At 37.9% G+C, this 13129-nt stretch overlaps 1 protein-coding gene across 1 annotated transcript; it reads left to right on the top strand.

Annotated features, from left to right (window-relative positions):
- Positions 1 to 394: 394 nt before the first annotated feature.
- On the top strand, positions 395 to 12781 carry LOC149425757 (collagen and calcium-binding EGF domain-containing protein 1-like). The gene is made up of 8 exons (XM_089644744.1): positions 395 to 885; positions 2679 to 2804; positions 5531 to 5679; positions 6977 to 7110; positions 7481 to 7694; positions 9105 to 9214; positions 10015 to 10184; positions 11489 to 12781. The coding sequence occupies exons 1-8, from the start codon at positions 746 to 748 to the stop codon at positions 11892 to 11894; spliced, it is 1449 nt and encodes a 482-aa protein (XP_089500870.1). The 5' UTR covers positions 395 to 745; the 3' UTR covers positions 11895 to 12781.
- The last annotated feature ends 348 nt before the right edge of the window (positions 12782 to 13129 follow it).

The raw sequence follows: 13129 nt of genomic DNA, 5'->3' as shown, positions 1-13129 counted from the left end.
TACCTGCCTGAATAAACTTTGGAAAGAGAAAACTTGTCATTGAGATAATGATGTTTATTTGGACAAATTTTACAATTCCTTATTTGAATTATATTGTTCACAGAATTAATAGTAAGTAAAACAGTTTCTTGGACAAATTGTACAATTCCTTATTTGAATTCTATTGTTCACAGAACTAGTAGTAAATAAAACAGTTACTTTGGACAAATTGTACAATTCCTTATTTGAATTCTGCTGTTCATAGAACTAGTGGTAAATAAAACAATTAGGTAGGAACTTCGTTTTACACAGCTTTTATAATAATCTATACCAAATAACAATAAGAACAATACCAGAAAGCCTTTCTGATATAATGTTTAAATCGCAAACATCAAATATATGTATTAATTTTACTACAGATCGTAATGATTAGAGAATTTCACATTGAAGGGATTAATCAACTTTTCCGTAAAACCGAGAAGCTATTCGACTCACCAATTGAAACAAATGGACTAATTAATTAAACCCGACTAAAGCAACTCCTTTTAGTACAGTCCAATTACCAGAGTCAAAACATTCGGAGAACTGGCCTTTGTTTATGATATTCAAAATAATACAGATCGTCTCTTTGTCCCTTCGTAAATAATCAGTTGGCGTTTCTCATATTCTGGTTTCTGATTCAGTAGCAATTTAGTAGTCTTCCCGTCATAATGTAGAATATTATGTCCGTCAATATTAAAGTTTAGTCACTTATAAAGTGGAAGTTATGGCAAGTGTTACGGTGGGTTACTGTGCCGGTGTGGTGCTTTTGTGTTTAGGGTTCAGTTCCGCAGTTTTAGACCCTCTGCTTCACGATACAGACGGATATCCGATGGATGGGCTGGGAGATTTTGAGCCGGCTCGAACGTAAGTACTCAAATTTAAATGACGAGTTATTTACGGAATGAAGGTTTTAGATTGTCTAATAATTATTATCGAAAAAATTCTTACTCTTAGTGCAGTTGGTTTGATAAATTATGCATATATAAGATTAATAATTATATTATTTGATGGCAATGATTGAATTATATTATTTGACGGTTGGCATTGTCCAGTGGTAACGCATTGGACTGCCATTCCGAAGGTCGCGGGTTCGAACCCGGCGTGCGCAAATAAATTTTATTTGATTAATTTGTGTTATTTCACAATTAATTAATTAAAATAATATATAGTATATTTGCGGCACGTTCCAGAGTGGAAGATACTACCAGTATCGCCCTGGTGTAAGACCACCATTCAGAATTGAAACGTTGCTCCAAATGGCTTTAGCCGTGTTTAGTGACTAGATCTGAATAGCCAGGTACTTCCCCACCTTCCTCTTTCTCTTCCCCACTTACCTTCAGCCTCACAACATCCCCCAATTGGGGATGCCATAGTCTCACTGGCTCCAGACGGGAGCAGTTGGGACTCTTGTGAGGTATTAACTATAAAAATAAAAAAAATAAAATTATGGAACACCCCTCCAAGGGGTTAACCTCTGTTTCGTTGCTAAAAACCGGTCTTATCTCACCAAATATTTATGCTGTCGAATTATATCGACATTATACGAAAAAAATACATCCTTTGGCCACTTGCAAAGTTAAGTTTGTCAAGCTTAGCTGATATATAAATATTTACTTAGAGGGGCGTCACCAGCTTCCAAGATAGGGGGGAAGCTTAAATTTAAAGAAAACAGTATCAGTAGGTATTCGATACTTGTAAAATATATAAATATATATACCTGTAGTATGTATCCTAACCGTCTGGAGCCATTGAGACTATTGGGGTAAGTTGTAAGGCTGAAGATCGAACCTCCAGATTACTAGTCAAAAGCCTTACCCCTCACCCAAAGAGGCCGTCTAGATTATTACACTTCCTGCCATGAGACAGCAATCACAAAAACTCTAAAACACGTGGAAGAGACATTAAAAATGTTAATATTATTGCATTTTTGGTTTAAAAGATTAGTTTTTTTTCACACATTCGCTTGTCAAGATAGGAATAATGAAAAAAGTGTGAGATCCTCTCAGTACAGCACTAGTCAGAAATTGCTAATTATAATGGAAAGTTAGTTATAGCGCTAGTTATAAAGAAGCGAATCTAGCTTGTCCACAATGGAATGCTGATACCTACCCTGGTGTACGGAATGAGGCATGGAAGTGGCAGAGGAAGGAATGAAAGTAGACTTGACTGCCGTAGAAATGAAATCCCTGAGGGTATTTTGCAGAGATCCACTTGATCGTGCCGTGTCTTCCTCAGACTTCCCGTACTTCTTCTACCATCAACTTCCGCGTCATATTTATATTTTCCTTATAGTCCTATCTTAGTTTAACCGCATTACATGCCCAAACCATTTAAAAGTAATCGTTGGTAATCTTAACCATTTCGGGTACACCGGTATTACATTCTTTCTGGATCTCCAAATTTTTAACACGGTCATACAAAGATTTACCACACATACGCCTTAGAGAGCTCATTTCTACTACATTCAGCCAAATACCCAATAATATTAATAATACCTCCAACTTTTGACATTTTCCATACATTCTGATGGCAGGATGCTACACTAATGCCTCCTAGCGGTGTGAGTTGTGCGCCTTTCATACATTTTAATTGATTTTATGTGAAATATATTCTTTATTTTACAGTATAAATATATGGGTATTGTCTATTTTTTATAGTTCCGAGATCCTGAAATGCCCAACAGATAACTTGATTACCTCAAGACACAAATGTAAGGTGGCTGCCGACTGGGTGGACTGCACCAGGAAATTTTGCTGCCCGAACTATGTCTACATCTCTGGAAGGTAATTACATCTTATGCTGCGTATACATGTATAAAGTGAAGAGTGTACCAAGCCACAAATTGTGGAAAAGGAACCAAACAACCGTAAATGGAGCGAAACGCCCCTTGCGGTTACTTTCGCATAATTCATGGCTCGGCTGGTGCTTCAGTTCACATTAAAGAATTAGAGCAAAAAATATTTAAAATTTAAAACAATACATTCATGTAGAGCAAAAAACATCGATATAATATACTTATATATTTCAATATTTTTACTCTCAGAATTAATAAATCGTTCTTTAGGAATGATTTTAAATGTGTTATGTTCATATCATCGACTCTAAGCACGGGCCATTTCGCAGTGCCACAAAACGTGCTTATCTGATTGGTTGTTGTCACCACATGCACATTTGGAAGACAGACATGGGAAGACAGGGGCAGGCTGTGCAGTCTTCCCCTGAATTCTCCATGACCAAAGCCCCTTACATTCTGGCTTAAATCAACACCCAGGTTGTCAGCTGGCCTTCCTCTTACTAATTCTTTCTTGGTCAGCACCTCCCTTATTTCCAACTCAACGGGCAAAATGCCGGCAAGAACAGGTAAAGCGTCCGAAGCCCGAGTTCTTTATGCGCCAGAGAGTGCCAGCAAGGGAGATCGCTGGCTCAGCTTGAGTGCAGAGTAAATCAACATGTTATCAAGACGATGTTCCCACACAGAGGCTGCGTACAAGACTTGCGCTACGTATAGCCCCCTATACAGTAGACGAAGTGCCGGAGAACGCAATCCCCACTCAGGAGTTGAGAGTCTTCTCAATTTCAGAAACAGAGCCTGTGCCTTGCTGGACACCCTCCTAACATGCGCCAGAAAAGATGATGAGCGATCCAACATAACATTGTTTAAGTCTCCCATTATAATGGTATGATTTCTTCCTCTATCAAGATAACGTTTCATTAGTAGAGTAGTGATCTTTTGGGGAGTGAAGTTCTGCTGGTTTCTCTTTCCCCACTCTCTCAGACCATCTTCAGCTTTGCATTCCACTTCCCTTCTTCTATTCTCCGAGACCAGAAGAAATTTATCATCAGAGTAATCGACCGAGATACATGCCTTAAGCAAGGGCAACCTGGAGGAATCGTCGGAGAGTATATTCCAAAATTCTGGGCCAAGGACCGAGCTTTGTGGGCAACCCATATCTACTTTCCGATTTATGGTGATGTCACTAAATGAGAGTATAATGCTCCTGTAGTTTTGATAGTCTGAGACAATCTTGAAAAGCTTTGCAGGATAGTTCCGGTTTTTTACTTTTAACAACATCATCAGCCACCACGCATGACCGAAGGCATCAGTCCAAAAAGACTCCTTTAACACAATTCTTTGGACAGACCCTCACCCATTCAAGCCCAAACTGGATGTCGCCCTCTGTGGATTTTTCCCGGGACAAAGTCAAATTGACGGTTGGTGGGCGTAGACAGGGTTTGGTGTTTTCCCCAGGACTGGAAACAGTTCTTGGCTTGTCGTTACCCTCGGGTATAATCCGGAGCACTCCTCTCTTTCATTCTGTGGGGAAAACCCCTCTTCGCAAGCACACGTCCATGACTTGGAAAAGTTCCTGCAATTCTGCTTTACTTATTGGTCTAATATAAATGTCCTGGCAGAGGTTTCTAGGTGAAGCCGTGAAAGATTTCTAATCTGTTTGTGGTGATCGCTTTCCACAATAACTGAATCTAGAGGAACTCACTTCACCAGAAGTGTTTCTAGAGTGGAGTTCACGTCAGCACTGTCAACATTCCTTCCATTGTTTTCAATGGCGATGCTAGATAAAAACCAGAGCCTTTTCCCGTTTTCTCAACAGCGCAGTGGATTTCCCACGGGTTGGCATTACCCACTTCTTTGACCCAATTATGCCACATGTTCATGGAGTTCCCATCCCTCTTTCCAAAAAGTGAGACCTGGTACATTGTTCGGAGGTGGTCCTCCTTTCAAAGGTTCGTTTTACCTGCAATCGGCATTGGAGTCTCCCTTGGGGATTCATAGATGAAGACTCTGGGCAGGTTTCCTTGGGCATGTACTATTTTAAACTCGCTGGCCTCAATTTTTGCTGCGCCTTTTTTAATGTTCTCTATTCCGTTCGTGCTAGAAGTCTGTAGTAATATGCGTGCACCTTTTATTTTTTTGTTCTAACAGTCTTGGATGGATCCAGGACCTTCATGAGGCTCTTTTGAGTTTCCTCTGAAGTTTTACCTTCTGGCGCGGACGGGTAAAAAAGAACCGTTGGTTGCAGCAGTAAAACCGTTTACCACAAGAGTCTGGGAAGCAAGGGTCTCTGAGACACCAATTGTATATGTCTTCCTAGCAGAAAGTGGAACCAGTTAGTTGACTATGGGGAGTGGTTTTCTACCATGGTATCTGTTTTTATCAGATAAACCCCTTTTTTGTCATTTTCGATTTGTCGCCAAAAAAACACATTCGTTTTTATTCGTGAATTGTCACACCAGATTACGTTAGTGAAAGACATTGGTGGTTTATATGTCATAATGATGTTGTAGCCAGTTGAAACCATTTCGAAACGTGTGGTTTTAGATTGTTTTTGTTATCAATAATAATTTTAAATGAAAATATTCAAATTACATATTTTTATTACGATAATCATAATCAGAAAAATAAACTTTAAAATTCCACACATTTTTAACGGTATTCATAGTTTCTGAAAATACCATATTTGTTTTAAAAATAATATTTTATTATTTATAGATGTGTCCAAAAGGAGACCGACCCCTGCAGCATCGGACTCTGCGAACAGAAATGTGCCGTGTATTTGCAGAGGGTCATCTGCACTTGCTACCAGGGATACCGCTTCAATTCTTATAATCAGAAAAATGCCATCAAACCTGAATGCGAAGGTAAATGGTTTTTTTGAAAGTTGTTACTTACATATATATTTACTTGGTTATAAGAGTTCAACCCTGTAGATTAGCGATATGTCGCCTGTTTTATGTTTTTTCGTTTTATTGTGATTTTTTGTAGTTAACAGGTAAACTACAAATAAAATCGAGTTAAAATGAAATAATCTATAAGATTACTTTTAAATGACCCTCCAAGATGGAAATTGAGAAAATTGGTTGCTACAGAATCAGAAAATATTACACATTTAAAATATGTAGGTAGGTACTAACTTACAGAATAAAAACAATCGTCTGTTAAAATATTCGTCGCTTGTCTGGATTTGAAATGATTATTTTTACACCCTACACACAAGTAATTAAGTTATTTTGTTTAAAAATGCATACAAGAAGTTGAATTGCAAACAACAAATCATTTGAATTAGTAGGGAGGGGTGCTCGTCATAGATTGAGCAAATTATTTATTATTTTGGGATATTTTCTTTCTGGTATTAAATGGAATTTTGGTGAGAACTTTGTATTTCTCTAGCTTGTTCTTGTCTTTCAGTATTTCATTCATTCACTGTATTTTCTGTGTTTTTTTCAGAGCCTTATATTTTTCATTTAATTTTCGAGACAGTTCAACATTTCTTATTCACATCTTCGACTGTCTTTTACTTATTTTTTCTAAGGTTCTACCTGTGTCTGTCTTTTATAGCTGCAATCTTCATTTTCCTTTGGGAACTTATGATATGTTGTTCATTATCGACTGCTCAAGGACTGGGTTAAGAGCATCGACATGCGACAGAAACTAAATTTTCCTTTCTTTAATAGCTACTTTTTCCTATAAAACTATCTTGTACTATGACCCATGTACATCCGCAACAATTCGATTAAACAACTTAATATGTACTTACTTATCTTATACATTTTAATAATTATGACTAAACAACTAACCACTTACTTACCTAATTCATTTCAATAAAGTGGTATATTATGTAAGTTGAATATACCTAATGTTTATTTTTTATTGTTTTTTTTACGTAAGAATCTTTAACCTCACTAGGACAAGCCTGTGTTGAGGTTAATAATTTTACAAAATAATAAAAATAAAAATAGCAAAAAGATTATATATTAAGAGAACAATATTGTTACATTAATGTTTCTACTAATTGAATACCTACATGGTACCTATTAATCTAATTCCAGCCAATTCATTACAGTATAATTTAGTAAACATGTAGGGTGACCATGATATACATGAACGAGTTTATTATTATGGTGCGTATATCGTCTTCTCGTATTTGTAATGTTACAGATATAAACGAATGTTTGGACAAAAATGGTGATTGCGAGCAGAAGTGTACCAATACTCCTGGCAGCCATGTGTGCACCTGTGACGCTGGGTATACTCTCAACAAGGACGGCAGAACATGCGATCCAGAACAGAAGGTACTATATATTTATATCACAACCAATGACAGACTACAGAAACCAATAATTATTACACGCAAATCGAATCACTAAATCACAAGGTCAAAAACATATCCAACAAGCAACCAGAACATAAAACTATCATGTTGTTTGATAGAAAGGATTCTTATAATTATGAATGCTTCTCAGGAAGCACCTAGAATGGCCTTTTAAATGTCAAAAAAACGAAACGGCGCTGAATAGCCATTTGATGAGAACGTTACATTTGAATTTCAGCAAAACAACTGGACTTAAGATTCTCGTTTGAAGTCGATGACCATGAAAAATAAGATAAAATGTAGCTCCTAATCTCTGATGAATCTTCCATTTGTTTGTGTTATATTTTTAGTTGAATCTGATGGGCCCATCGCTAGCTGCCGTGCGGGACAAGTGCTACGCGGGCTGCGACACGGTGGGCCGACTGCAAGACCGCATGAGGAACCTGCACGAACACGTATCGGGCCTGGTGACGGCCGTGCGCCTGTCCTCCTTCGCCAGCGGACCCCCGGGGCCTGCTGGACCTCAAGGGCCACCGGGACCTCCAGGACCTAAAGGAATTCCTGGTAAGTTCATTTAATTTTATCCTTTACAACTCTGGGCATTTCAACTTGATCAATTTTTATTTATTAAACTTACGATATATATATAACTTATAGATCCAATTCACGTGGTCTAATAAAATATAGGTACATGTTTACACTTTGCTTATTTCTAATACTTATTACATACTTAATTTTAACATTTTTCTTTAAATATGCTTAATTTAGGTACATTTTTAATTTCACCGGGAACTAATTGATTTCTATAATCAATAATATTTGAATGGTTTATATTTTTGTGCAGCGCCGTTTTTATGAATAATAATCTCAAGGGCGAAGTGTTACGACTGTTAGGTGTTAGATATTCTCAACGACTTGGCGCCTTGTCTATTTGGTGCCCGAAACGGACTGCTCCCATTGCGCCGGCCCTGCTGGGAACTAAACTGTACATTTGGATGCCTTTATGCAGTAAACATTTCTGTGATTTTGATTTGTTCAATCTTATTAGTCTAATGTTTTCTTTCTGTCTTGTATGGTGTTTGTGGAAGTCTTTATTGTAATGTAGTTTGTCTCTAAAGTAAGTTAGTAATAAATTGTTAAAAACTTTGTAGATAAAAATTAATTATTTAATTTTTTAATTATCGAAAATTCTTTGCTTGACACTCATTAAATCTTTTCTGTTTATATTTAACACACTTCAAAAATTTTCTAGTCTCTCCCATCATGTGGCATGTTTTGACACAATGTACGAGTGAAGTTTCACTAAATCTAAACACGTGCATTGTGTCAATCACTTCACATATGTGACATCCGCGTAATGGGATAGCTGCCGATGGATCACATATGCAACAGTCGAGTAGATAACGTTAATAATGTAACATGCGGAAAAGAGAAAGATAACAAATCGACAATGGTGGCGGTTTGATCTTCTTCCATGTACTTATGTATGTGCATATAGAGATAGTAGATAGAAGAATGAGTAGGGCATTCGAGGAAGACATGGCTCGATCAAATTATCCGGCCACATCACCAGTAGAATGAAAGACGATTCCGCTTGAGGTATAAATATGAATAAAGCAGAAAGAGGATAGAAGAGTAGGGTGTTTCACCCCCTTCGCCCGCCCCTGCGTTGAAATATCTGCCTCAATGCCTAGTCTGATTTATTACGTATTGCTGATGTTTTATTTATTAAGTTTTTTAGTCAAGTCTAACAACTTGATAATGGCTTTGAACTTCGAATTGCTGCCACAATAATAAAAACTAAAATACTTGCAGAACTTAATACTAACAATAGCATTAATAGATTTGATTTATAGTGTGTAAATGTAAAAAAAAATACAACCGCTACCTGAGATATACGGTAACCACTTATTTAATATAAATAGATTGTACTACAATAAACAATTAAATGTTAAAACATTGTACTGTCTGCAGGAACCGAAAAACAAAGAGCAGAGAATGACGGTGAAGACTTCTCATACAATTTACTGGATTCGTATGTCAACACACCAAACGGCAATTGCCGATGTCAGAGGGGTCCAATTGTGAGTATTATTAGACCTAGTTCTGCCAAAAACAGCCCTATCCCTATAATAAATTTCACCAGCCTGTCATTAAACAATATAATTATTCATCAGGAGTCTGGTGATATCTCCTGGTCTTGACGTCATGGCATTTCAAGTATCTCAGCCTTCTTCCTATCAAGGCAGAAAATTGCAGCGTAGATGATTAATTAATTTTTTTTTTCCTCTTTAAATTTCCAACAAATACCATTGATTCTTTCCAATACCTACATGCCAAGGGTTGTAATCCGTCCCAATATATCATGACTGTCACCATTATCAAGGCCCTCTGTCCCTTTTTCCCGACAAAATGTAATGGCCCGATTTTTTATAAATATACTAGCTGTACCCCGGCACGCGCTGCTACGGCTCAGTCTGTCTGTGCAGATAGAGATACAATAGCGCATTTGCTATTACATCCAACAGATGGCGCTGTTTTTACCTGTCACAGGTGACATCTATATAGTATAGGTGTATAAAAACACACGCACATTGGAATGCAACGTTGCCGTTGTGAAGAACTTTCAGAGTTTTATTCAAGAACCATATCTTTTCTTGCATTTTTATTATTTCAGATTTTGTTTTGCAATAATATAATATTATGTTATGTTCCTTCTAATTAAATAATAGTCTATAAACTAGCAAATATATAATGTACCGTCTATTTAAATAATCATACCTGGATGAATTTGCACTAGAAAAGGAGAACGGGTATTCGTAAGAAGTCAAGTCATTGGGTAGTTATAGAATACAAATGGGTCAAATGTTATTTATTTCTCCAGGGAGCTCCCGGCGCCCCGGGAAGGGAGGGTCCCAAGGGCTCCACAGGGTCGAAGGGCTCCCGGGGCCCTCGAGGGTTGAGGGGCTCCTTTGACTTCCTGCTGGTCTTGCTGGCTGACCTGAGGCACGACATCATCAACCTAGAAAACAAAGTTTACCCTAAGGGAGATGGGTAAGGAAAATATGTTTTTAAAATCTCACATCCTTCCTTAACCTACGAAGAATTCCAATAATTTAATAATTTGATCAACCCATCGACATACCCAATACTGAGATTGGACGGTTGCATCTCATTCGCATCAACATATTGATGCCCCATTGAGGCCGCTAAAACTCCTCCCGCTTGGGTAGATTATAATTTTTGTGACTTCTATATAAAAGAAGAAAGTGTTTCGTTTGGGATTTAATCTCCCATTTTACCTCATTCCTTTAACAGTTACCCGGTCCCATTTATAAAGTTCACCAGGGTTGTCTTTGGATATGTGGCTATATCTTCTGGTTCCACAATGTATGTGGTAGGGTCCACAGGTTCTTCCAGGCCAAAGGCCCCAAATGAAATAGGACTTCATCTCTCCTCTCCACTCCTCCTTGGTTCCCTATAGGCCCCAGGATGGAAGAGGGTTTCGTCTCTCCTCTCCACTCTTCCTTGGTTCCCTGTAGGCTCCGCGACGGAGTAGTCTACTCCTCCTTGATTCCCTGAAGGCCCCATAGCGGAAGAGTCCACTCCCCCTCAGTTTCTTGAAAGCCCCACGAAGGGAAGAGGGTCTCGTCGCTTCTCTCCACTCCTCCTTGGTTCCCCGAAGGTCCCACGAGGGTAGAGGGAGTTTTCGAATGGTCCAATTTTCCCAGGTCATTCAGCCTGAGCACGGTAGCTCACACCTTAGATTGGGATGGTTATTGCAGGTTGTGTTTCCACTCCCTGAGCGATGGGTTCGCCACACCCCCTACGCTACATGTCAAATAAAAAAATGGGATACAAATGGCGGGAATCCAATATAGTTACATTTTTAGAGAATAATAGAAATTATGAACTTCTCTGGAATCTAAAATCTGGGCGTTTCAAGGACAGAAACAAAAATGTGTCGTCAGAAGTAAGAACAAATCTTGGCAGTTTTCGAATGCGATTATTGCGATTTGACTGCTTGTAGAAGGATCCAAGCTCATGCAAAACTCTGGCAGGATAAAAATGCAGTATCCAACCCTATTTAAATAAAGTAAAATAGAGTAAGTGTGAAGTGTGAGGGTTACCAATGAAATAGATCATAGAATAGATCAGATGGGATTCCCGCTATAGATGAATTGGAGTTTGTTCATCATATTTACATTTCTTACAGCTGTTGGTGCTTTCCACTTCCAACATTTGCATGTCTCCTGTATTCTGTTACTATGTAGTCCCACTAGCTCCCTCTATGAGTATCCATTTTGAATAGTTGGTTCGTTCATTTTAACTACCAATAATTTAATTTCATGTTCCAGACCACCAAAACTTAACATTCAACATGCTTGGCGAAGACAGCAAATGAAGGAAAAAGCTCGAAAGAGCTCAGCGAAAGAAGGGCATGCCCTGGAAGCGTTCTCTGCTCCGGTTGTAGAACAATCCGGCGTCAAGGTAACTTCAGACGGAGAATCGGGCGAACTTGAGCGGGATTCAACCAAAATCAAGGTCAAAGGAGACCTCGGAGACGAGGGTTACTTCCGGGAATTGGAGCGATTGATCAGCAAGCAGAGGGCTAAGCAAACCATGAGGAAAATCAAAGAGAATATGAAACCAAATGGATCCATTTCTTTAGATATCTTGGAAGACGATCTGGATGATGATGATTACGAAGATGACGAAGATGATGAAGATAGTAACGAAGATCTGGACGCCACACTTAAATAATTTAACTTTAGTCAACACTTGAAGCTGCCACCGATTATTGTTTATGATATTAAAACAGTCATAATGTTTCATTCTTATTGTTATTATGAAGTATGTTAAAAATGAAAGCACATATGTATTATATTTTGTTAAATAACTGTTAGACTGTTATTTACAGACTTGGTGGGAACACAATAATAGAACGCGTGTTCCAATATAATGATTTATTAACAATTAAGTGCGGATTGTCTACGTCTTATCTCTGAGCTGTCGGTTTGGTAAAGAGGGCGAGCAGATGCATCCGTCATCTTTTATACCCCTATCAGTCATCTCGCTCTTACGCATTCAACAAGCAGGCGTACCACCAAAAACCTTTCTTACATATTTAAAATTATCAGCAGATGAAAATGAATTTGTTTGTCCTGCAAAATAACGTAAGTGACAGTATTAAATTTATAACTCAAGTCAATGCATATTTTGAGATCGTAACCTGATCTACGCGTCTGTCGCGTATATCTATCGACGGCTATCTCCTTTGTGGATGTCGCATATGTGTGATCCACGAAGTTTCACTAAAACACGATTTTCGAATTTGAGATCATTTCAGAATCTATGTCGCTAAGTTGCAAAATTTGTTTTATACGTAATTTGATTCCTATCACGTACAGGATCTTATTTTTTTAGCCATTAATACAACAAGATGAATTTGAGTGACTTTAATACTGTGATTAATTACTTAATATTTATACTACTTTTCGTTGAGAAACAAAAAGCTTTCTTTGTATTGCTGACAGCACAGGTATGTATTATAAATATGTAGTTAAAAAATGTAAGATTTTAAATATTACTCATTGGGTTAAGTTCACACAACAGATTTGAACAAGATAATTAAATAAAATTGTAATTAACTTTCTGTGTTTCAATTTAAATAACACCAACTGTTTATGCGTAGCTATCTGTCTTACAGCGACATCCCTGACTTTCCATCCACTTATGCATTTATCTGACATTGTCTCCCGCGCCAACAAAATGCTTGGATTTGTTCTTCGTAATGCGAGATCATTTACTAATGGAATTGCAATACGGAGAACATATGAAGCACTTGTCCGCAGCATCCTGGAATACAGCTCCGTTATTTGGGCCCCTTTTGAACAAAACCATATCTTAGAAATAGAAAAAGTACAAAAAAGGTTTATGCGTTACCTGTATATGAGGGAATATTCATACTATCCATTCCTGTATCCATCCTTTTTTTT

This window comes from Hesperophylax consimilis, chromosome 2 (genome assembly GCF_061612785.1).
Source record: "Hesperophylax consimilis isolate HC1 chromosome 2, BYU_Hcon_1.0, whole genome shotgun sequence".
Lineage (NCBI taxonomy): Eukaryota > Metazoa > Arthropoda > Insecta > Trichoptera > Limnephilidae > Hesperophylax > Hesperophylax consimilis.
This window is presented reverse-complemented; position numbering and strand designations above follow the sequence as displayed.